General features: G+C 41.0%; 1 protein-coding gene across 5 annotated transcripts; it reads right to left on the bottom strand.

Moving 5' to 3' along the window:
• Nucleotides 1-2: 2 nt before the first annotated feature.
• On the bottom strand, nucleotides 3-23,100 carry CAP1 (CAP, adenylate cyclase-associated protein 1 (yeast)). 5 transcript variants are annotated; one of them, XM_012722577.1, is made up of 13 exons: nucleotides 22,999-23,100; nucleotides 11,247-11,368; nucleotides 10,544-10,647; nucleotides 8,951-9,028; nucleotides 7,140-7,283; nucleotides 6,956-7,041; nucleotides 5,723-5,828; nucleotides 4,438-4,615; nucleotides 2,702-2,886; nucleotides 2,404-2,527; nucleotides 2,171-2,257; nucleotides 1,703-1,842; nucleotides 3-1,181 (listed from the first exon to the last, which is right to left on the bottom strand). In XM_012722577.1, exons 2-13 carry the CDS (start codon nucleotides 11,356-11,358, stop codon nucleotides 1,098-1,100), a joined length of 1,428 nt encoding a protein of 475 aa, XP_012578031.1. In that variant the 5' UTR covers nucleotides 11,359-11,368; nucleotides 22,999-23,100; the 3' UTR covers nucleotides 3-1,097. The 5 variants fall into 5 exon arrangements, with proteins under 5 accessions (XP_012578031.1, XP_004678898.1, XP_004678899.1 ...); XM_004678841.2 differs by having other exon boundaries at nucleotides 1,703-1,846; nucleotides 2,175-2,257; nucleotides 22,999-23,099; XM_004678842.2 differs by having other exon boundaries at nucleotides 1,703-1,846; nucleotides 2,175-2,257; nucleotides 10,544-10,644; nucleotides 22,999-23,099.
• Between the last annotated feature and the right edge of the window lie 883 nt (nucleotides 23,101-23,983).

The following is a 23,983-nucleotide window of genomic DNA, read 5'->3' as shown; positions in this document are numbered from 1 at the left end:
CACAACTTTGGTATTAATTTTATTCTATTTTCTGTATAACTTTAAGTACATAAAGGTTTATTTCCACAGGCCACAGGAAATGGGTAGAAGTCACAGGACAATTGCTCTTTCCACCAAAAAAACTTGCATATTTTGGTAAGTGTTTGTCCTAGAGGGAAAGACTGAAATTTACATTAGCAATGCTGTGCAAGATTCTTCCATAAGACCTAAAACCAGGAGTGGAGGTTTCAGTTCTCTGTTCAGGTGCCCAGACAGAAGCCAGAAGCTATTGAGCATGACAGGCAGAGAAGGCAGTGACGATGGACGACAGGCAGCTAGCACGGAAGGAAGGAGGAATGCCAGATTACTTGGAATGATGCCTTGTTTTTCCTTTGTGTGTGTGTGTGTGTTTGCTTTTGTTTTTAAGTCATCTCTGCAGGAAGATGCTGGGCAGGGATGCCAGAGAGGGTCAAAGACTCCTTTAACTGGCCTGGGTGCGGGGCACTGCCACAACTGCTGGGGTAGGAGAACCTGCTCCCTCAGTTTCAGGCAGACCTAGGATGGAATGCAGAATAAAGGATTATAGGAAACAATTTTACTTGGAATGCTAGAGAGTGAAGCTTCAGCCTCTGGTCCAATATCACCCCTGCCTCACTTGTCAACAGCGAAATATTAGTTTGATTAGAACAACTGGAATCACATCAGCCTCTGCTACCTTCATGCTGACTGTTAGGAAAGGTTTAATTTGTGTGAATATTCTGCTCTGTTAATTCCTGGGGCCTACTTAATTCTTCCAAAAGACTGTCTGTCGGTCAAATAACTCCCAAAAACTGAAAGCTAAAACACCAGTCCTGGTCTGCAGTTCCTTATGAATGGACTGGTGGTGTGGTTGAGCAGATATGGAAAAGCTGCACCTTCCTGCAGAAGACCAACTGACCTGCTATCCCACCCCAATCTCAGCCTGAGGTATATTTCAGTGAAGGCAGGTAGCTGTGCTTCTCAAAGCAGAGAAGCAGTTTAAGAGCAGAAAGGTAGAGGAAATCTAAAAAAGAACCGTCTTGATACATATTTATCCCATGGTGAGAAGGGAGAGGGCAAAGAACCCAGTGGCACTTTGCTTATCCAGCAATTTCTGTCACTGTGGTGACCAACTTCTGCCCATTCCATAGGGTCTTGAACTGCTCAGGGACTGGGAACTCATTCTGCAAAAAAAGAAACAACAGATTTAAATCTGAGCTAAAAAGTAAGCTGCGGTTAAATCTTCAACTTTACTCCCAGTTCTTGTTTCCACTAAACTGAGACAGGTAGGCTTCGTTAGTGATAAACTGAAGCTACCTGAAAAAGCCAGCTACGTAAATGGCAATACCATAACTTATGCTACCACCGCCACTGTCACGACAAAAGAGCACTGCAGTGTAGGAAGGAGAACAAAGCAGGACGTGTCGGTGTCAAGGTTTCTCCTGCTCAGTGATCTTGGACAGACCGTCAAACCGAGAGGCGCAGATACGCGTACCACGTCACATTCCTTTTTACTACCCTGAGCATGTGCTCAACCAAGTAAGAGAATCAACCCTCCCATCGAGCTCTGCTTTGGGAGACTATCTGATGCTGTGCACATTGTTGAGTCTGACCTACTCAGTGCAGAATGTCATCAGCTTCTCCAATGTAAGAGGTCTTCAGTTCCTCTGGTTTTAAATCATACTAAAAAGATAAAGAAACTCACAAAGTCACCGCCTTCTGTAGGAATGAGGACATTCATCTCAGAAGATTTGGCACTGACTATCTCACAGTCCAGGGAATTCTTGCTCAGGTAAGTGTGGCAGCCATCTGTTTTGTTGATGGAAATGGTTGGCACTTTACCCATTACCTGCAGAGAAGACCAAACACACTTGAATTCCAGAAGCTGGGGAGAACAACAGCTGCGGGAACAGCTTTCACTGTTAACACGTGTTCAGCAGCTACACGAAAAGCTCACAGGTGCTCAACAGATATTGGATACTAAGGGCAGATTGGGCTGGGTGATGGGTGCGGGAAAGAGCTCATTCTAAGAGCCAGCTCCTCCACTGCCACATTCAAGCAGCTCAGCTTACAGACTTTGTAGAATCAGATTCCCACCATGCAACATCTGTGGGTCGGCAGTGCCTTTTTCAATTAATTCCCCAGGGTCCAAAGGAGAAGCCAGGATCTTAAGTTACCTGAACTTTGACATCTCTACTATTGATTATCTCCACAATGCCCACCACGTCATCAAACACCAGACCAAGTTTCTTACAGTTATCTAGGAGAAGAAAGGAGCAGGTCAACACAATAGCTTCAAAGAAAAGTTAACGTATTTAAGAAGCTTTAACATTAGAGGAGGCAAATTGCTTCCAGGTCTTTCAGGCTCTAGGACAGAGCCTGCTTGGGAAAGCAATAAGAACTCACCTACTGTAATGGAGTTGATTTTGCCCTTGATTTGCAATGTTGTGTTGACGCATTTGTATATGTAAGCCACCTGTTTCAGCTCAGTGTTATCAATCACCAGGTTAGAAACATTCTCCTGATTTTCCTGTTAAAGAGACATCCCTTTTAGGAATCTCATCACTAGCAATACCACCCCTCAAAACAGGTACCTGAAACTTTTGTTCTTACATCTATACCAGAACCTGCACACAGATGACTGTGCTCGGCTTAAGCCCTCTGTCCTGCGGCTTGTTCCCCCAGTCCTGGCATTTAAACTTACCACTCTCCATTTCTTGCCTTCCAGTTCAAGTAAAGCTGGCTCCTTCTTTGTGACTGGCTTGGGAGAGGGGCTGACTCCTGGTGTAGGTGCAGAGTATGGTTTAGGGCCACTGCGCACTGGGCCACTCTGAGCCTTCAATGCAGGATTCTTGTGGGTCTTCATGTCATCAGACACATGTTTCAGGGCTGCGGGAGTTAACGGTGGTCTTGTTAACTGTGTTTACATGACAGTTTTGGGCTGAGGCAATAACCAACTTCTGCCAATAGAATTTAAATTGATCCTTAACAAAATAGCCAAAAGTCCCAAACCAGAGACTTTGAGATGTTTTCTTACAAGCAGTTTTGGAGAAGTGCTTTTATAATTTCTCTTCTCTGCCAAGGTTAAATTATATAGTTCTATTTGAAAGAATGGAATTGGGGGGAGTGGTAGGAGAGTGGCTATGGATATAAATGCATAGAAAAATATCTAGAAAGACATACACCAAATACATTACTTGCAAAATATGTTTATATAGTTTTTAAGTGACAGGAAGTAGTTATGTGATAGTAAGGAGAAAATGGTCAGACAAAAAACAAAACAAAAAACATTCACCTGTGGCTAGCCTCCTCCCAATCAGTCAGTGTTTGAAACTTCCCTTCTAGTATTTTTTCTATTCATAGTTTATTTGGTTATAACATTATATTGCTAACACATTTGATTTAACCAATTAACACTTAATAAAATTAAATTATGAACTGTTCTTATGTTAATATATAGCTTCTCTATCTACTTATATAGTTTTTTTTTTTTCTTTTGGTGAAATGACATCCTCTCTCTTAGCAGCTTGACACACTGCTTGATTATGATCATGGCCCAATCTTTTTAACTAAAGCTAAGTGTCTCATTTTGTCCACCATACCCTGTGGCTTTAGATACTAGATTTTTTTTTATTCAAAAATTGCATGATTCACACAGTAGAAAAAAATTTTATTATGTATTTGTAGAATATTCCATCAAGAGAATACAACATAGCTAGCCATTTCTCCTTTGGCATATTTTGATCGTTACACCATTTTAGCTAATATAAATAACACTATGAAACTTGTGCTTTCTTTTAGGTAAATTTTTTGGAAAGATTTGTTTGTGCATACAAGAACTGGAGTACAGGCTAGAGGTGTGGGGGGTAAGAGGATTCACCAGAGACAGAGTGGGGAACAGAACAGGCGGATCTACTGGTAGACACTGCTGAGGGCAGCAGTGGGCGGGTCAGGAGAGGTCTGCCGTGCCATGCGGTCACCTCCGGGGCAGGCGGGAATCGAACTCATGCAGAAGTGTCTTTAGCTTCTCAGTGCTGTGCTTTAACCCGCTGTGCCACCAGGGAGGGCCCATTAGGTAATTCTTATGGAAACTTTCCATATAACTAGTATGCATCCTCTGAAATGAACCCCCAACACAATGACTTCCCAAAGATACCATGTGGTAACGTGGTACCATGCCTTCGCACTCTATAAGCCACTTGATATCAAATCACTTTCCTATGGAGTAGAAATCTTCCCTCTAGCTATAACCACACATTTTAAATTTCCATTTAAGCCAGCTTTACTGTCTCTGGGCAACGTGAGGGAACATGACATCCCAAGTGAATTCTCTCATAAACAAGCCAAGGTTCTGTTTCACAGACTGTTACATCTCTAGTTGGTACCGTCTGGCCCAAACAACTTACTGTTCCAACTCTTTTTGCCACAGTATTCACGTACCATGTGTGATGCTCTCCCCCTGATTAATCTGCGCAAACAGTGCTGAGCGTGAAGCAGAGTCATCTGAGCCTGAACTGGTGGGAATTGTGGGGGGAGGTAGGCCTGGTGGAGGGGGAGGAGGGCCCGATCCAGCAGAGGGTCCAGATGGCAAGCCACTCAATTCTTTTGCTACAGGCCCCTGGAACAATAAGTGCAGGTAACAGTCATCTTCTCTTTTCCCTTCTGTACCATTCCCAATACTGTCCTACATATGTGCAGGGCACATGGGGACCCACTGCAGCTCCTGTAAGTGATGAGTGTTCCCTACACACACCTAGCTTTGGCCTTCGTCCTTCTTACCCTTTCCCAAGGATCCACCTGAACTCCATGTCCCAATCTTCACATTTTCTCTTTGGCTTCTACTGAATTTCAGCTCAAAACCTGAAGTTCTAAGAATCTACTAGTAAGTGTTTCTCACCAGTACCTCAAACTCAACAAATTCAAGACTGATTTTATCACCTCCCACTGGCTTTCCTTCCTGTGTAAACATCCCACTATATTTCAGTGAAAGACCTGACCAAGCTTGAGCGGTCAATCTTTGAACCTACCAACTCTTTCAATGTTATTAAATGTATTGGTTTTATCTCCCATAAACTCTCTCCTTTTGGCCCCTAGTAGCATGAGTATTTCCCCAGTGAGCATGAACTCTGCTTATATGTAACCATAACTTGCAACTCTTTTAAAGACAAAGGTGCATTATCACACTCTTTCTCAAATATCTACGAAGCAACAGTCTTAGCCTACATTCTTTTCTACTCTTTATTCTAAAAATTCACCACTACTTACTGCAGGAAGACATGACCAGCTCTTAACCTATGCTGTCTGCTGGTATTACCATTTCTCCACTTCTCACTTTCTTGAAAGAAGACTCAGGCCACAGTGTACCTCTTCAAAATAATATTGTTTTTCTCTTCCTTATACTCTATAATTTGTGTCTTTACTATAGCAATTAGCTTAATTTGTATTGGGATTTTTCTATACTTATAAGCTTCTTAATGGCTGAGATAGTGTAACTTAGTCATCAGACTCCCTTCTAGCACCAGTCACTGACCCTGATCCATGTTTACAAAAATGAATGCAATTGAATCTTCCTTTTCTGATACTTGTTTTTGTTTCTTTTTTGCCCCTTTTTCTGTGTACTCCCCACTGAAAAGAATAGCATTCTTCTCAGACGCTGGTAGTGGTGAAGTCTATGAAACTTGTGGCCCCTGTCCTGGAGGGATAAAGGAAGGCAGAACTCACTCACCGTTTTGCTCCAGGCCAGTCCGGTGGTATGGAACTCCTTAATGTAAGCCTGCAGCTCTGTCCATATACTCAAGTAGGCTTTGACCCAGTCCACATGCTTCTTATCTCTGGGAGAATTAAAGACAGGCAGTAAGGGTACATTATTATAGTGATTCAGAATCTCTCAGTTTCCTGTCTCTTGTGTTTCTTAAGCTCTGCTCAGTGGCAGCTTTTCTATCATCACTAAGCTTTTCTTCTTTTTAAAAAACCTACTACCTTAATTAGACCAAAGTCTATTAGGTCTATTAGGGACTTAAGATTATATCTCTATCTTCAATAACAGTATTCCTTAGTTTTTAAGTAGCAAAACCATTTTTCCAAAGTAGACCTTGGGAAATACTCTGTGCACGAAGCCATAAAAGAGCTCTCAAGGAATTCAACTACCTGATAGCACAGTACCTTATATGTCCAACTGCCTCAAAAATAAAAATTATAAGCTTCCCTTTAAGTGGAAATAATGAACATTAAATTATAGAAGTAGCAGTACAGTATGGTTCAAGTCTCTACCTATATTTTAGTTGTTTTTTTCTCAATTATAATCAAACATTGTGATGCTTAATTCCAGTTTGCTGGAAGGAACTGTTTTACATGTAAGGCTTGTGCATTCAAAGAAGTTACTCAACAAGTGTTGCATGTAGCAAAAAGGGAAGGGCCTGAGAAGTTAAGCAACTAAGCAATAGCTGGCTTAGAGTTACTCCAGCTCAAAACCAGCAATGAGAAGTCAGAACTGGTGAATGTACAGAACAAGACACACATGACTCCCCTTACTTAATACCTGTGTTGGCCAGGTAGTTTTCCTCTCACTACCTGACCCGAGTAAGGCAATTTCCTAGTAAGTCATACTAGACCTTTTGCTCCTGAAACTCAACAATGGAACGAAGTTCTAATCTGAATAGGCAAATGAAAGAGCATTCTTCCACACTGCTCAGTAAAACCTCCTAAACATGAAAGGGTAAGGATTAGAATACTAAAAGGGCCTCTACAAGCTCTGGAGAAAAAGCAGAAGTGGTAACAGCAGAACTCCCTCCTTGCAAGTGCTGCTTCTATGAGCCAGTACCTTTCAAACTTTCCAGAGAGCAGCCATGAGATAGGAGAACAGACACTACAGTCAGGGGCAGTCTTTACCCTAAAGCACTATTCCACCTAGTAACCAGCTGGGTTTGCCCTCTACCCCTTGAGACAAGAATGAACTTACACATCTTTGTACTCCTTGAGGACTCGGTTTGTATAAAACATGGCAGCATCATTCAATTCTTTCACATAAGGACCAGGCTTGGGAGCCTAGAGAAAGAGAGGTTGTCAGTGATTCAGTCTCTCTAGCCATGTTTCCTTACCCTTTCATAATATCCCGTCCCTCCCACAGAAGATGTGCTGCTTACCATAGCCACCCAACCCAGGGCCTGGATACTTTCACTGACAGCTGACAGGTGATTGAACAACTTGCTACCTCGGTTCTTCTCTCGAAAGGTTAACACTTCTTGGATCTGCTCTGAGATGGGTGCCAACAAGTCAGAAAGCTTATTCTAGGGGAAAATGTGGGGAAACAATCAGGTTAGAGTCTATGAAAGTTCACACACTGGTCAACTCTGATCCCAAGAATTCTTATGAGCCAAAATTCTGATCACCCAAATAAACTCTGTATCCCCCCTCAAATGGTCAATCTAGTGCTATTGTCTATAATCTCTCTCTCTCTCTCTCTCTCTCTCTCTTGTTCCAATATCTCAGGCTGGATTTTATGGTTCCTCATGATCAGAACCCCTACTCCAGCTCCACCAGAGTTCTCCCATTTCATTCTCTTTTCTGGCCCACTACTAGGATAAATTAGTTTACTAGTGGCCTTTACTCACAATGACCTCTTTTTCTCCACATCTACCCAAAGGTTCCTCATGTCTAATGAGGAACAGGCCTCCAACTCGAGCTATAACTGGCTTCCTATTGCATTTGTGAGCATAACCAAGTTTAGCAGCTTGTCACGCACCAGCAGAAATTATTAGTGGATCCATGTGAATGTTTTTCTTTCTCACTAACTCTTTGAAAACAAGGGTTTTGTCTTAGTACTCTTTTATAATTTATATTTTTAAGAAAGCTGTTAGCCTTCAACACATAGCAGCCATTATGTATGGATCTGCCGAATCAAATACATTTAAGGGCCGGGCATTTGAACAGTTCAGCAAAATAGATGAATCTTGTGTTTTTATTCTTCCTCCAAAGCTCAGTTTCCTGAACATCTTAATTCTCAGATCTTAGCACAAACCCAGTCTAAAGCAGCAGCTGGCAAACTTTCTGCAAAGAGCCTGATAGTAAACATTTCAGACTTTGCAGGCCATATATTTTCTATTGCAATTTCTCAACTTTGCCACTGTAGTGCAGTATAAAGCAACAATAAATAATACTTAAAAGAATGGGAATGGCTGTGTGCCCAAAAACTTCATTGACAAATAGCAGGCTATAGTATGCCACACCTTAGTCTAAAGTACTAGAAAAAGTTTGTAGAAAAAGTTTGGCAAATGCATTCAAGACAGATTAAGAATTAGTCTAATATATTTAACATTAACTTGCATTTTTTTAAAAGATTTATTTGTGCATACAGAACTGGGGTACAGGCCAGAGGCGCAGGGGCAGTGAGAGGATTCACCACAGACAGAGTAGGGAGCAGAACAAGCAGATGGATGAAGTACACTGCTGAGGGGAGCAGCGGGAGGGTCAGGAGAGGTCTGCTGCACCATGTGGTCACCTCCCGGGCAGGTGGGGATCGAACTCATGTGGAAGTAGCTTCCGATTCTCAGTTCTGTGCTTTAACCCACTGCGCCACCAGGGAGGGCCGGCACTAAAGGTTTGAATATAGGGTTTTAGCAAGGAGACTTGACCCAAAGGGTTGAGGGAACAATATGATAAATTTGGGCTTAGCTAAGAGGCTAAAAAATGACTATGTGTTGAGAGAATTGCCAAAGTCCCAGGGGTAACTACAGTCTTAAGTAAAACAACAGGGAAAAAGTTAGTAGAGTCTAATAAATGCTCAATGGGATATTCCCACATTGGTGCTTTAATTCTAACTCTACCTCTGGGACTTGGAAGTATACATATGTAAGCCTGTTATTAGCATTGCACATTTTGGACTAGCTTAACAGAAAATCTCTCAGCTTCTCCTGGGCATCAAACCAAATGGGAAACCAACTAGTAGTGAACTTACACCTGCTGGCTGCTGACACTGAGAGGCTGTAACCAAGAGAGCTCGCTCCAACTTCAGACCTGTGTGGACCATCTCTGCCTGTTGGAAAGGAAAAGAGTCAGGTATCGATGACACATTACAACTGGAGAGGTCCTGATAAGAATAACCTGAAACCTCCATTTCCATGTATTTCAGTAGCAAACCAGGAATTTAATGTTGCCTTCCTCAGATATTCCAGAATATGGGACTGAGAGCAAAATTACATATATTCCTGTTCCTCTTGGAAACAATCAGGAATATGTATCCAGCATTAGAAATGAAAATAATTAGGATTAGCTTCAAATGAAATCAAATTAGCAACTATATATTTAGTAAGTGCACTGAAAAGCCCTTCCTACACACACAAAATTCTTTTCTCAAAAATCCGAGGTAGGAGTAACAGCAAAGACCTAATTTTTGTCTAAAAATCTAATAAAGAAATAAATTGTTGTTTATGCTTTTAAGCTAAATGTTACATTTCTCAAATGTTGGATCATGACCTACTTACCATTAACTAGTTAAATCTGTATAGTGAGCTGTAATCAACATTTTACTAACTGAAGCAAAATATAACAAATCAAATACTGAGTTCAGTCAAATGATTTATTTCTAAATTAAAAAAGGCAGGGGGTGGGAGGCAGGGTAGAAATGCAGTACAAACAATATTAAGCTCTCTTATGAAATACATTCCAATTTAATGTGTATTTCTTACTGAGGGTCATGGACAGAAAAAGCTTAAGAAACAAGTGGCTATAAGCACTACCAAAATATAAACATTTAAATAAGACGCTACTTTTTTTGTATTTTCATTTAAAACGTGTAAAAGTGATACATTTTAAAATCCTTTTCATATACTATAGGATGTATAAAGTGAAAATGCAAGCACCCACAGCCTTAACTAAGTTCCAGTCCTAATGTTTGGAGCTAATACCAACAGATGGCATATAACAGGTTCAAAACAGATATTCTAAAGATCAAACATCCAGTCTTGCTGAAGGGTAAGGAAGAGTCAATATAAGGTTATTGTTTACAAAGGATTTGTCAATAGACAAGCAGGAAGATGATGAGTCCTAGAGACAGAACATATATGTGGGTGTGGAATGGTGGTACCAAATGTGGATGGCACACATAGAGGGCTGGGGGTGGAGAGGCGCATGTCACTGCCTGCTTCATATTCCTGGTGTGGGCTAAGTGAGAAAATAACTCGTATTAGCATAAGTAATAAGTAGGAAACCGTTTTAGAAATTCTCAGTCATGACAATGACTCCTTTGAATAAGCCACCCTAAACTTGCTTGCTTATATAACATGTTGGGATCAGGTTGGTGCCATGTTCACTACAAAGATGAACTGAGCTATAGTTTATGCACCACGCAAGCTATCTATAGGAAAGAAACCCACAAAGAATATGTGATAAAAGCAGAGGGCTTGAAAAAAATCAGGAACTAGTCCAGTATTTGAACTGAGCTCCTCAGTGCAAGTAGAAGAGAAATTCTTAAATCAAGGATAAAGGAGAAGTAGGATTTGAAGAAAGCATCAGTCCTTAAATGGTGGAAAAAAGGGCAAAACATCCTTACATGTTTTTGCACATCTCCCCCAATCTCTTTACTGATCTTCAGATACTCTGCCACAGGACCAGCAAGCAGTGAGTCAAATGCTTGCACATACGGAACTGCTCCTGCTGAACAGACACACGACAAAGAATCCGTCATGCATGAGAAAGATGGTTCTTTAAAATGCCCTTTAATACAAAAGTGGAGAGGCAAACTAATACAGTAAATAGAGTAGTAAAACACAGAAAACCTGGATTCTAGTTCCAATATGACCACTAAAACTGGCTATATCACCACAACTAAGTCCCTTTTATTTATCTATAAAACAAATAAAAAAAACAAGCCAAAATGATCCCCTCAATGTTTCTCTTAGCTCAAAAGTTCTATGATTTAAATTGGTGCATGTGCAAAATGGCTAATTTGCCAATCATTTGGAGAAAGGAAATTTTAGTATCACTTGTCAGGTTGTCTCATTCGAGTCATTTTGCAGAACAGGAAATAGCACGCAAACAGGAAGTTCTTGTGTTAAAATAACTTAACCACAGGCCTCCCTGCACTTCCCTCCTTATTTGTTCACAGCAGTAAGAATTACAGGAGATAAATGTTCTGGATTAAGCATTTTGGGAAGTTAGCTCCAAAAGAGATAGTACACTATGATTAAAAAAATTCAAGCCAAGACATTGAGTTTTCATTCAAAGTACTTTGCTGGGCTATACACATTGCTTACCTTTTGGAGCACTGTCTCCATACCCACAGTGCACATCAGAAGCATGGGATACTGCCTCCAGGCGGCCCACTGCCCTCTCCAATCTTTCTACCAGATTTTGCATGTCAGCCATAATGTACTACCTGCTGAAACAGATCAAACGACATTTTTTGTTTTAATATTACACAGCACCTAAGAAGAAAAAAACAGACTACTCTGGGTGAAGGGGATGCCAATCTTCAGCAAGAGAATCATTTAGTAATAAAATAAGTTGGAAATAGTTTATTACATTTGCAAAATCATAAGGGCCTTAGTGAACAAAAGAATTTCCCAGAAAAAGGTGTTCACAGAAGGCCAATGCCTATAGATTCAAATACTTACTGAATATTTACTATGATACCACCAAATATTTAAGAACTTAGAGAAACAGTGAAATGCTGTTTTCAGTTTGAGCACCCCAACACCTATTCAAGAAAAGAAGGATAATTACTATACTCTGAAAGTTAAGGACCAATTTCAGTAAAGTTATAAGACTTGTCTACAGTTTAAGTTATTCACGAGGGAAGCCAGCACTCAAATTCAAGTTTCCTGTTTCTAAGTTCTTTGTCTTCCTACAACAGCCTGCTGCCTGTATGTGTTAGACCCAAAACTAAGAAGACTGGGATATTAATCCTGCTCTCAATGACTTACTGAATATTTGAGACTTGACCTGTATACTGGTGACTATAAAATAAAAACAAACTTAAAGTGACATAAGAAAGTTGCGGACAGAGTTAAGTTGGGATATTTCAGGGAGGGGAAGATAATATCATACAGAAGCTACCAACTGAGTCAGGCATCAAATGAGGATGGATGTGATCAGGATATGCAGCAAGGAAGAGAATAGATACATTGACACATCCAGAAGAGCTTGTTAGAGATTTTTCACAAGTACTAACTTATCTGAAATAGTCTCATTTGGTATCTTAATAGTCTAAAGAAAGTTAGTAACAAGGAGAATAGGCACCTTCTCTGGCTTGTTCACTATTATCCACTATCATCTAGACTACCACTTGGGGGGTAAAATTGTTCAGTAAATATTTATTAAGTTAATGAACCTGAAGAATTTCATCCCCAAATTCCAGAGGGCAAGGGTTCCAAAAGTTGCCCATAATGTACACATAAATTTATTAAGTGTTATCAATACATAAAATGCTTGAGACCAGTAAGTGATCTTATAAAAATCAGTCAGTGAAATTTCGGTCAAAGCCTTGACTTGGAGAAATTCCGTTTCAAAGCCTTAAAATAGCTCAAGTATTTTAAGTCAATAGGTCAAGTCAACTGAATTCAAATCCCTTAAAGTTGCCTAAAATGACCATCACAATTATTATTTCCCCAAAGACAATGACATGTCAGAGTATCTCAGTTTAAGACAGTGTCTTCCATGTAGAAGAGATAAGCAGCTCCACATGATAAAGTAAGGAAGACAATATAAACCTTGTTCATTCTTTTCTGTATACAGGCTCTAGTCTCTCTAGGCTAGGTGACTAGCCAGAGAATGCTGTTTAAAGAGATTTGAAGGGGAAAAATAGAATAAGCAAAATAAACCTCTCCAGCCCATGGTCTGGAGAAGTAGCAGAAGCCTCTAATCTGCAAAGCTCTTTTCACAAAAGGAACAGACTATAAACAGCCACCATATTCTACCTCATGTTATGCCACTATCAAGAGAACCCAAATAGATTCCCTGTTCCGCTCTGGTTATGGTCCAGGGACATTCACATAGAAACCACCACACTCTCTAAACCCCAAGAGAAAAGGCAGCAAATGCAATAAACTCCCCAGTTACCTTCTATTAATAGATATACCATCCATTCTGTTATAAAACATGTTCTTTTATACACAATGGATACTACTACAGGCTGAGGCCTGTGCTAACATGGCAACATCATGCTGGTGTCTCTAAATATTGTCAGGGTTGGTGAACACCTACAATCTTAAAAAATTACTAAAAAAGCTTTGTGGGTTTTGTTTTCTTCTTTTTCCAAATTTCACTTTACTTGTAAATGGTCAATACTAAACAAGCTAGTTTTGCTATGTAACTTAAACAGAATGAAAAGGGACTATGCAGGTATCACTTATAGTTTATCTTATTCTACAACTAAATATAGGAAAACCACCTAATTTTTTGGTTAGGGTGGGGTTGAGGTGAAAGGAGAGGTTATGGAACATAATATTCTGACTGAAGGGACTAAAAGACACTTTGCCTTACTTGCTATACAAACTCATTCATTGGATGTTCATGTCCACTCCCAAGCCTTCAACCACTACTGCAAGACCATCCAGCCCACTTGCTGAGTAGTCCTACTCAGCCTACTGAGAATGATTCCCATTCCACTGTATTCATCTGTTCTTCTGTGACTCAGAATTTCAGATCCAGCTTCCATTTAGTCATCTCAACCAGGATGTCTCAAAGGCAGCTCAAAATGAAATGTTTACTACAGAACTCAGCATCTTTCCTAACATTGCTCCCCCAGATCCTCCCTTCACCTGTCTGTAATCCAGCACACCAGCAATCACCTGACTGACCAAGCTAGAATATGGAAACTGTTAGCCAAGACAATATAGTATAGTAGTTAAAAGAGTGGTCTATAGAGAATTCAGACAGATTGGTGGCTTGAATAACATCATTCATTGGATCTGTGACTATGAGCATTACAATCAAGCTTTCCAAACCTCAGCTTCTTTATCTGTATAACAGTGACAACATAAAAATCCAAAGAGTGCCACAACAATGAGAAAATGTTTGTAGAAGTGCTTAGATCAGTTTTGAAAGTGATGAGAATTCCTTAACTAAATTATCTTCTCCCTTACTCCTCCCAAATCTAATCAGTCATCTGATTCTTTCTTGCCTATCTCATGAAAATGCCCTCTGCCTCGATTCTAATTTCTAAGTGTTAGGTATCATGACTTTCCCCATATTACTGCAATAACCTCCTTGCTATCCCAGAGGTTTGCTTTCCAAATGTGATTCCTCTCAAATGCAAATGTAATTGTGACAGGTTTTTAACACCATCAGTGCTCCCCAAGGCATTCAGAGTAAAGTCCCAAACCAAGCTTCCCATAACCTGGTGCTTTATCTACCACACCTTCAGTTCTATCTCCAGCCTCACCTTTTCTCAGCACTATATACACTTCCTTAGAGTCACCACTGTGCCTTTATAATGCTAGCTACTCTGATGGTTGTTTTCCCTTTCCAATCTGTTCCGTCTGTCAATTCCCTTAAGGTGTCACTTCCTTTCAGAAAGCTTTTCCAGTTTTGTATACTTTTCCGTCTCAATTTACCTCCTCTCCAGAACTCCAATTAAGTCTCAGATATAGCGTCACTTCCCAAGAATCATTTCAAGTATGTGTTCCTACAATACTGCACTACTCTCTACCACACAGCTAATGTAATTTAATGTAATAGTCAACAGGCAATCAGCCACCCTAGGGCAGTGACCATGTCTTTAATTCCAGTACTAGGAACATAGCAGGTGCTATACATTAAGTTAATAAAGGTTCCTAAAAAAAAAAAAAAAAAAACATAAATAATAGTCTTAACCCTCTCACCCCTCAACATCAGTACAGTTATCTCCATCCTCTCTCATCTCTTTTTTAATTTTTAATTTTTTCTGCTTTTCTGTAGCATCTTACAAACTTTCTCAACTTTCAAATAAACGCTGCATTCTTAGGCACAAATCGCATTGATCAGAGATATTCAAACCAAGTACCACAAATAACCTTGTTTATTCAGCTATAGAATATAAATTAAAAATAATACTCCTGTATGGTTCTAAGTGCTTTACAACATTAATCTGCTGCTCCTTTTGAGAATTTTACGTGGTGTATTATGAAGAAACTAATTTCAATCTTAAAAAACACCCTGGCAAGTTAAGAACTTGCCAAATATCAACAATCAATAGGCAGAGAAACTTGATCTTAAGCACAAGCTTTCTGAACCCTTGTCGGAGGTGGTTCTTGAGTCTCAGCATGGCTTTTAAGCGGGTAAATGACTAATGTGGTTCATCACATCACTTAACCCTCTCTGCTTGCTTAGCACAACACCGGGTTTAAGGTCTCTTTACGTAAGTCTTTAGTTATTATTAGCAGCTTTCAACTTTCTGCCTACAATTTTCTCCACAGAGGCGAATATGTTTTTTTAACCATATTCAGGATAGATGATACATATTTGGAAGGCAAATATTTAAAATAAATCTTTTCCTAATGAGTACAGAACTATGAGAACAGAGAATTATAGCTCTGCCCAATCTTGTTCCTCGCCATTTATAACTGACAATAGCCAAGAACTATAAAAAGCTTCCATAAATAAGTGTACTGATTTCCACTACTTAAGCATAAATCATAAAAGCGTCAGAAAGAGAGGTAGTTCTAATTACCCAAGTCTAAATAAAACTGGGATCCAAGAGATGAATGTTTGAGTCTCAAGTGTATCTTGTATTAAATATGTAATTTTAGGAAAGTCATTTAATGGAGCCTCACCTAGCAGACACAGATGCACAAATCAAAGGGGTTGATTTTTCAGATGAACAGTCAGTTTGGTAGCCTTAAAATACAATTCAAATGTAAAATGTTATCACTGCATACTGTGTGTTTGAATACAGAATCCAAGATGGAAATTTACCATTCTCTTTTCACTTCCTCCCCACTCCTCTACCAGTCCCACTAACATGCAACACTCAGAACAAGCTGGCATACAGGATATGGCAATAAAATGGAAGTGCTTAGCTTTATGGTGGCTGTTGTAGAAATAGAAGACTCATGGTCCTTGCCTTCCAGAAGTCAACACAACTGGAATACATACTGAAGACTATAATCTTATTATGGTCTGTTAGAAATTATGTAACTGCGCTTGGATTAGGGAAAGTTAGAGTACCAACCTACACACTAGAACTTTTCTTTTACAGAATACTGTATGGTCCTGAAATATGCTTATGCTCTGAGGGTTTAGAAGAAACCAGTGAGAACTGCAGAAGTCTAGTTTCAGGAGAGAAATGGGGCATCCTGATGGAAAGAGAAAAAAACAGACGGCACCCCAGAGAACAAAGCAAAGGGGAGAGAGACAAGGAGGCCACATACATAAGGAATAGGTTAGCCTGCATCAAGCATTAAGTATTATGGGAAATAAGGCTGGATAAGCAAGGACAGCTAGGTCATGATGACAAAGCTTGGTTTCTGAATCTAATGTTGGGCTGAAATGTGAAGTCATTCAAGGGTTCTGAGTAAAAAAAAACTGACTGCAAAATTCTTGTAAATCCTGCCTATAACAAAATAGAATATGGGAGGAAAGGAAGCTATTAGGGTCTAAGGATGAAAGCTATTACTTAACGATATGTAAAATAAGAGGGCTACTACAAAATACATATTTGATATTGCAAAGGGAAGAAATCTACAATACTTAGTATCTAACCAGATATAGAAGCCAAGTAAAAAGAATAAACCGATAGGTAAGTAATCACTTGTAGGCAAAAGTGATCAGCATCTAAATTAAGTGCTGTGGGGAATATACATGCATGATAAAATAGTTCTGCCCTAAGGAAATCTATCAGGTGAGACAAAGCTACCTTCTTCCGCAGACGGACTTGAAAGGATTCTATAAATCATCTTGTAACAACACCATTTGATGCCTGCCACACAGTCCCTTCAATTCTCAGCAATTAGCCAAAGAGTGTCTATTTGGAGAGTCTTTAATTCGGAGAACAAGACTTCTGGAGACCATTCCACATTCAGACAGATCAAAGTATTTAAAACTTTTTCCTTATTTGGAAGCAAAAATTGACTTCCCTGCAACTTCCACCCACTCATCTTAGTTCGATCTTTGGAGGTCACACAAAAACAAGTGTGCATTAACACCCAGAACAAGTACTAACTGTGTGGTTCTGACTAATGAGTAGAAGAGAAGTCACACAGAGAAGAGAGTCAAAGATAACTGCAGGGCTGTTAATCCAGTACCCTAAGAGAATGATGACATTACAGACAGAAACAGGTTTTTGGCATGTTCTAGTTAGTGCAAGAAGATGACATCAGTTTTGGATATGCAGAGTTTAAAGAGAAGATGAAGTTTCTAAATGGAAACTAGAAATAAAAAAAAGTACGAGAAATAAAACCTGGGAAAAGGTCAAGGCTGGAGATAATTGTTTTCAAGTGATCAGCAAATAATGTCAGGCAAAGTAGATAGGTTCTGGGAGGCATATCATGCAGAGTAAAAAGAAACTATGCGCTTGGATTTGGCAATTTCTTTTGTGGTTTGAAAAATCAGAAACAGCTAATGATCCTGCCAAAGCAGATTCACATTTTTATCTTTCTAATAACTCAAACAACCTGATTCCTTATGCATATTCAAGGAAATCACTCAGAAGTAAATGAAAACAGTTTACTCCTGCAATCATCTCATCAGGCAATTAAACAGTGGTATGAATTCCTGCTTGAGTAAGAAGTTGCTATGCTTAAAATGTTTCCTACTTTGTCTGTAATTTTTCCTCTAAGTCATACCCTAAAGTAAAAGAAAGCTAGTATAAAGTCACTCAGTATCATATGGTAGCCTAACTGATCTGTTTCACAATGCTTCCCTTGGCCTTGACGTTGAATTCTGTTCCTGAGATACAATCCTAAGAAAGTAGTACTAACATGGGAAAATGATAGGCACTGAAGATGTTCACTGCATTAGTAGCTTAGACTTTCAATTATAGGGGACTAGCTAAATGCACTCTGAATAAAGACCTAAGAAGAATACAAAATTTACAATATTTGTCATATCTGAGAGTACTATTGTGAATAATTTCCCTATTTTCCAAACTTTCTTCAACCCAGTTTTATAATCTCTTCAGAATGGAACCAAACCAAAACAACCCCAACTCCACTTGATATTTCTCCTGAAAGCTGTAAGGCATTATTAGTTAGGATCTACTGAAACAATACAGAAATACTCATCACTTGCCTCTAACAAAGCAAACCCTACACATGCTAACAGGACTGACTTACAAGTTGGCTGATTTAACCCAGTAACCAAAGAACAGACACTACTTTGCCCCAGTAAAGATGCCATCTAAATCTAACCCAAATCAAGAGCTACTGTTCTTCCCCAGCATTTGGTTTCACTGGTGAAACCAATGACATTTAGTGCTTGAGTCACTGCCACCTGAGGTTTAGATTAAAAGAGAAGAAAAAAAGAGCTATCTTTTGGGGAGGAAAAGAATCCAACCCTGTATCAGCACTTGTCTCCTGTTCCCTTCTTAAATACGGTCCTCTATCTGAAACTCCAGGAATGAGTCTAGTTAGAAATAGCATACAAGCTGAAATCAGACATGGGAACTAGCCATTTCAATGGTCTGGGGCAAACAGATAACTGTGTGTGGCCTGGGTTCCCCTCTCTTATATTTAAGGAATATAATGAAGGCTAAATGTATGAGAGTATTCAGCAGGCATCATTTACACTGTATAAAGAAAAAACTGCACTGGCTAATTTCAGCTGGGTAGCTGCTTTAAGGAGAACAGCATCTCCCATTCTCATGTTTAAAGATAGATTCAAGGATACCATTTGTTTCTAGCCATGATTCAGCTACAACCAGAAATATGAAAAGAGCTGTGACTGTAAGACTATAATTAACTTAAATATAGGAATTTTAATCACCTTTAGAGAAAAAAAACAAGGCAAGCTCACTCCTTCCATTAAACATTTCAACTCTAACTATTTTCCAGGAGAATGGAAAAGTTTGACACTACAGGTCTGGCAATTCAAGGCAAACAAAGCTGCTTTGAACTAAGAAATATTTTTAGAAGCTTGATTCTGATTATGTTTACATGATGGTATATCAAGAGGTAGTAGTTACATGCTGCTGTACCTGTGTTAATTTAAAGATGAAACTAAAGGTCCTCCTGGTGGTCTAGGAGTTAAAGTCTTCACTGCTATCACAACTACGGCTTGAGTTTGATCCCCAGCCAGGGAGATGACCCACATATGCCACAGCAGACTTTCCTGTCTTGCCTGCTGCTCCCCTTAGCAGTGTATTTCAATAAATCCGCCTGTTCTGTTCCCCACTCTGTCTCTGGTAAATGCTCTCACCCCCTGTACCTCTGGCCTACACCTCAGATAGTCTATGCATAAATAATAAATTTATATAAAAAAATAAAGATGACACCATAAAGCCTTTATCAGTCCAAATGAACAATGAATACCAACATAAATCATATGCAGTTTAAAACAAGTCCCTGGCCACTAAGCCAAGCAGTCTGAATATAAATAACATGAACAAAATGGGAATTTATAAAGCCCTAATAAAGGGGATACATAAATCTGTTGACTTGGCCCATCAACTAATACAAAGCTTACTTCAAGTGAGTACCTAATTATTAAGATCACATCCTTTTAGGAAAAACACAAAAAAGCATGACCTTCAAAGACCACACAGGAATTTCTTATTAAGAATAGTCATTCTTGATACCTCAAAAAAAAATACAGGATTTATCCACTGCAGAGCAGACAGCACTACCAGTGCTAGGCATAGCCACTGTACCTGCTCTCAAAAAAACTTAGTGGTTTTGGTTTGGTTTGTGCAATGTCTCGGAAGACATTGCAGTCATAGCTAGTATACTTTCTAAGTAGGGGCAATTCTGTCCTCCAGGAGACATCTGGCAATGTCTGCTGCCATTTTTGGTTATCATAACTGAAGAAGTGCTACAGGCTTCTAATTGAAGCCTTCCTGCAAGGATGCTGCTAAGTCCATCGATACACAAGACAATTCCACAAAAAAGATTTATACTGTCCAAAATGTCAACTGTGCCAAGGCAGAGAAACCCTGTTCTAAAGTAGTAAGAAATAAAAGATAAGCACAAGAGTTTGCGGAAAAAAAAAAAAAAAGCAGCTAATTTAGTAGTGTAGGGCAGTATCAATCTATACCATTCAATGAAAACTAAGGTAAGGGTCTGAATGGAGAACTTTGTAAACTATACAACAGAGTTTAGACTTGATTCTCTGGGAATAGGAAACCAATGAAGGGCAAACAAGACAAAATGGTTCTTTTTTTAGAAATTCATCTGGTTGTCGTAGAGTTGAAGAATGGGTATGAAAGCCAGGGTAGTAGAAAGAAAATGATAATTCAAAAGGAAATAGTTGCTAGCACAGGGTAAAATATGACTTCAGGATCATGGATTTTAAATCTCAGGATTAAATTTCAAACCAAAGAGTTGAATTTCCAATGACACTGCATTTGCTGGCTTAAGTAAAATGAATCTTTGACTCAGTCTTCGTAAAAAAAAAAACAAGGAGGAAGTTGCTTTTTAGTTTCAGTACCTGGTTTTAAAAAAATGTTAGTTAAACAAATTTAAGTAAAACCAAGAAAAAGAGTGAGAAAAAAATAATCTCTCAGACTGAAAATAAAACATTTTACAAAACAGTTAACCTCCTCAAAGCAAATCAGACTCACTGAATCTTAATTTTCAGTGTGCATGACAGGGTGTACCTGACAGAGTACTTCCACTGCCACCATTTTAAATTCCTCTGAGACACACAATGTCTACCTGATTGATGACTCAGTACTGGAAAAGAGAAAGGAGAGACATTCCTATAGATATTTCTTGACCACAACAGCTTATACAATGAACAAACTGCCGGCTGGAAAACAAAATCCAAATGCTTTCAAACAAGGCTCAAAAGCCCTTTACAACCTAGCAGACACCCACCTTTTTTTCTGATCTTATCTTCGGCCACAAACTCTAGGCTCCAGTACTTCACTGAACAATATAAGCCCTCTCCTCCTCTGCAGCTTTGCTCTTGCTATCTCCTCTAGCTGGGATACCATATTAATCAACGTTGACTGGTTATGCTGCAAACTACTCAAATGTAACAAAATTCATTTTCTTTTCATGCAACCTCCCCAACTTACCCTCCTGTAAGCCACCCATCCCGTCCCTAAGCCAGAAACCAGCAATTGGCCTACACTACCCCTATTTCTTAATTCCTAAAAACAGCCTCTAATTCTATAATTCTATGAATTCTCTCTTAAAAATGGTGCTTAAGTCTGATCCCTCCTCTACTTCCCATGGTCGCTGTCTTAGCTCAAGTCATGGCTTCAGCCAACAGCTCCCAAACACTGGTCTACTTTCCCATAATGTCCCACCCCATCATTTTTCTACATATGGACCATCAAAGCCTCCCCACTACTTTCTAGGTAAAACACAAATTCCTTAGAATGGTTGACAAGGTCCTTCATATTTGACCTCCCCACTTCTTACTTCCACTTCTCCAAGCTTTACTGGACTTCAAGCCACTGGTGTTCATATTCTGGCACTTGTATTGTCTGGAATTGCCTTTCCCAGAGTTACTACAAGACTAAATAAATCCTGCACGACTTAACCTCCCATTTCCTCCTCAACATCTGGCTCAGGTATGCCTCTCTTATTCTCTCACAGCCCTGAGCTCACCCACTGCACTATGACACTGTGGGCCACCGCTCATTTACTTGTTTCTTCTTTCCTCCACTCTGTGAGCACAATGGTATTCGTAGCCATCAGCATCAAGTGTCTACTTATTAAGTGCCTCATAAGGGCTTAGTCAGTATTAAGTAAACAATGAATTGCTAGGTTGTCTCCTCCCTTTTTTTTTCACTTGAACAAGGATCCCCACAAAAAATGTCAACTGGCAGAAACTGTAATATGCTCCCATCACGCTCCATCCAGCTTTGTTCTACTCAACATCAACATTTCTCTTAAATTCTTCTTCTGGAGTGAGGATTTTCCTGAGCCCGTTATCACTTATTCCCATAACATCCTATTCTATTTTCCTAACACTCATATTTATAATTACTTCTTAAAGGTCCATGCAAACAGGGCTAGCTCGTGAGGGCGGTTCTAGTTTGCTGTTTCAAAACTGCATTCCCAGGGAATGGCAGAGAACCTGACACAGAATAAACACAATTTGGTACACTGAACTTAATCGCATGAAGTGAGCCGAGATCTCCACTTAAAAGATGAGAAAGACGAGGCGCCGGGAAGTTATATAAGACTTTACGGCTACAGGCAGTATCTGACCAGTCCAAACCTGAGCCATCTGATTTCAGATCCGGACCAATACGACACCTTCAATAAAGTTAACTCCCTGGGGGGAGGGCCGGGTATAAGAAGGCACGTACAAGGCTCTGCCCCTTCCTCTTTTTAAAAACTTCCCAAGAAAACTAAACAGGCTACACTTTAAAAAACAGAAAAAAGTTCCCCGCAGCGGGTGGACTATAACCCGCAGCTGCCCGCGGGTCACACCGACCGGAAGACCACTCAAAGGAAGAGTGGGAACCGGGAAAAGAACACGAAAAAGCGCTGAGCTGAGGTCTTGTCTCTGATTCTTTCCTCCCCAGATGATCTTATACCAGCCTCTTCTCTCCGAGGATCAATTTACCCATCCCTAGATGGGGGCGAGAGGGAGGCAGAGAAGACTAGGTCTCGCAGGTTCCTTTCAGGCAGGACAACACAGGAATCAGGCCCCTGCAGGGGCTCACGGTCACGACAGCGAAATCCAGCGAGGGGCCTCCCCTGGAGAGCCCGGCTCGGTTGGTCACCCCCGCCCCACCTCTAGAGACCGCGCCCAGGATTCCGGGTCGGCCTGGGAGTCTCCACCCCGCCCCTTGTGGCACCGCTCGCTACAAGAGCGTAAGCTAGAAGGGCACTAACAACTCCAGGTGTCCGTCGGCCGCGGAAGGGACCCCAACCCCTACTCGCCACGCACCCTCACCTCAGAGCTCTGCCTCACCTCAGGACTGCGATCAGCCGCTCTCCACTTCCGGCAAGAACCGCCCAGCAATCTCCGCGCGACCCACTTCCGGGCCCTCATTGGGCGCGGCACCCCCACCGGAAACTCACGGCTGGCAGAAACGCCCCTCTGGAAGAGCCGGGAGAAGGAAGTCTAGGCGCCCTGCTCGTGACTCCGCCCCCTACTTGCTTCCCGGGAAGAGTGAATCCTCAGTAGCCCGGAGGCACATTGAGAAGGCTCCACCCCTAGGCGGAAGCCACCCAGGGGGCGTGCTCGGACACAGGCCACGCCCCTAGGTCAAAGGCCACGCCCTCTGTCAACTGTGGAAGCCGGAATCGCTCAGACCAGTGGGGAGCCGAATTTCCTGGCCAAGCTCTACTTCCAGAAAAAGAGAACGGATAAGTGGTTAATTCACCTATCAGTCTGGCCTCAATGGTCCCTTTACATCGCGTTTGGAAGGGCTCTTGGAGGGCCGGGAGCAGGACGTGTTGAAGGTGGAAGCCCTCCGCGGCGATCTCGTGGGTCGGGGAGGCTAAGCTCCGCCTCTCCCTGGGCTTGCCTCTCTCGGTTTCCCCGTTGTGACGTGGGTAGGCAATTGTTCTGGACTGGGTTCTGGACACCTGTGGGGGCGACGGGGGGTCGGTGAGGGCGCCGTGGGCCCAGGCCCCCCAACCCCCCTTCTAGGCGTGCCCGCCACTGCCCCGCTATCTCTGCCCGGAGCTGGGAAGGTGGAAGGTCGCCCGCTTCCTGTTTTTCCGACACGCTCTGTGACCATAGATGGTCAGGTCTGGGGCCGCGCGGAAGTCTCCGCCCCGCGCTTTTGGAGTCCTTCCTCCTGGCGCTCGGGGTGTGGTCCCCAGAATAAGATGAACGAATGAGAAGCGCTCCTGTTGCGCTCCGTTAAATCCCGGTTTCTGAGTAGCATCGCCCGGGGCTGGACAGCATCAGCGGCTTCCACCGCGGTTCGAGTGAATTTTCCGCATGG

Source organism: Condylura cristata, unplaced genomic scaffold, assembly GCF_000260355.1.
Source record: "Condylura cristata isolate star-nosed mole 26May11 unplaced genomic scaffold, ConCri1.0 scaffold00008, whole genome shotgun sequence".
Lineage (NCBI taxonomy): Eukaryota > Metazoa > Chordata > Mammalia > Eulipotyphla > Talpidae > Condylura > Condylura cristata.
Note: the sequence above shows the minus strand (reverse complement) of the source record. Positions and strands in the feature narration are given on the sequence as shown.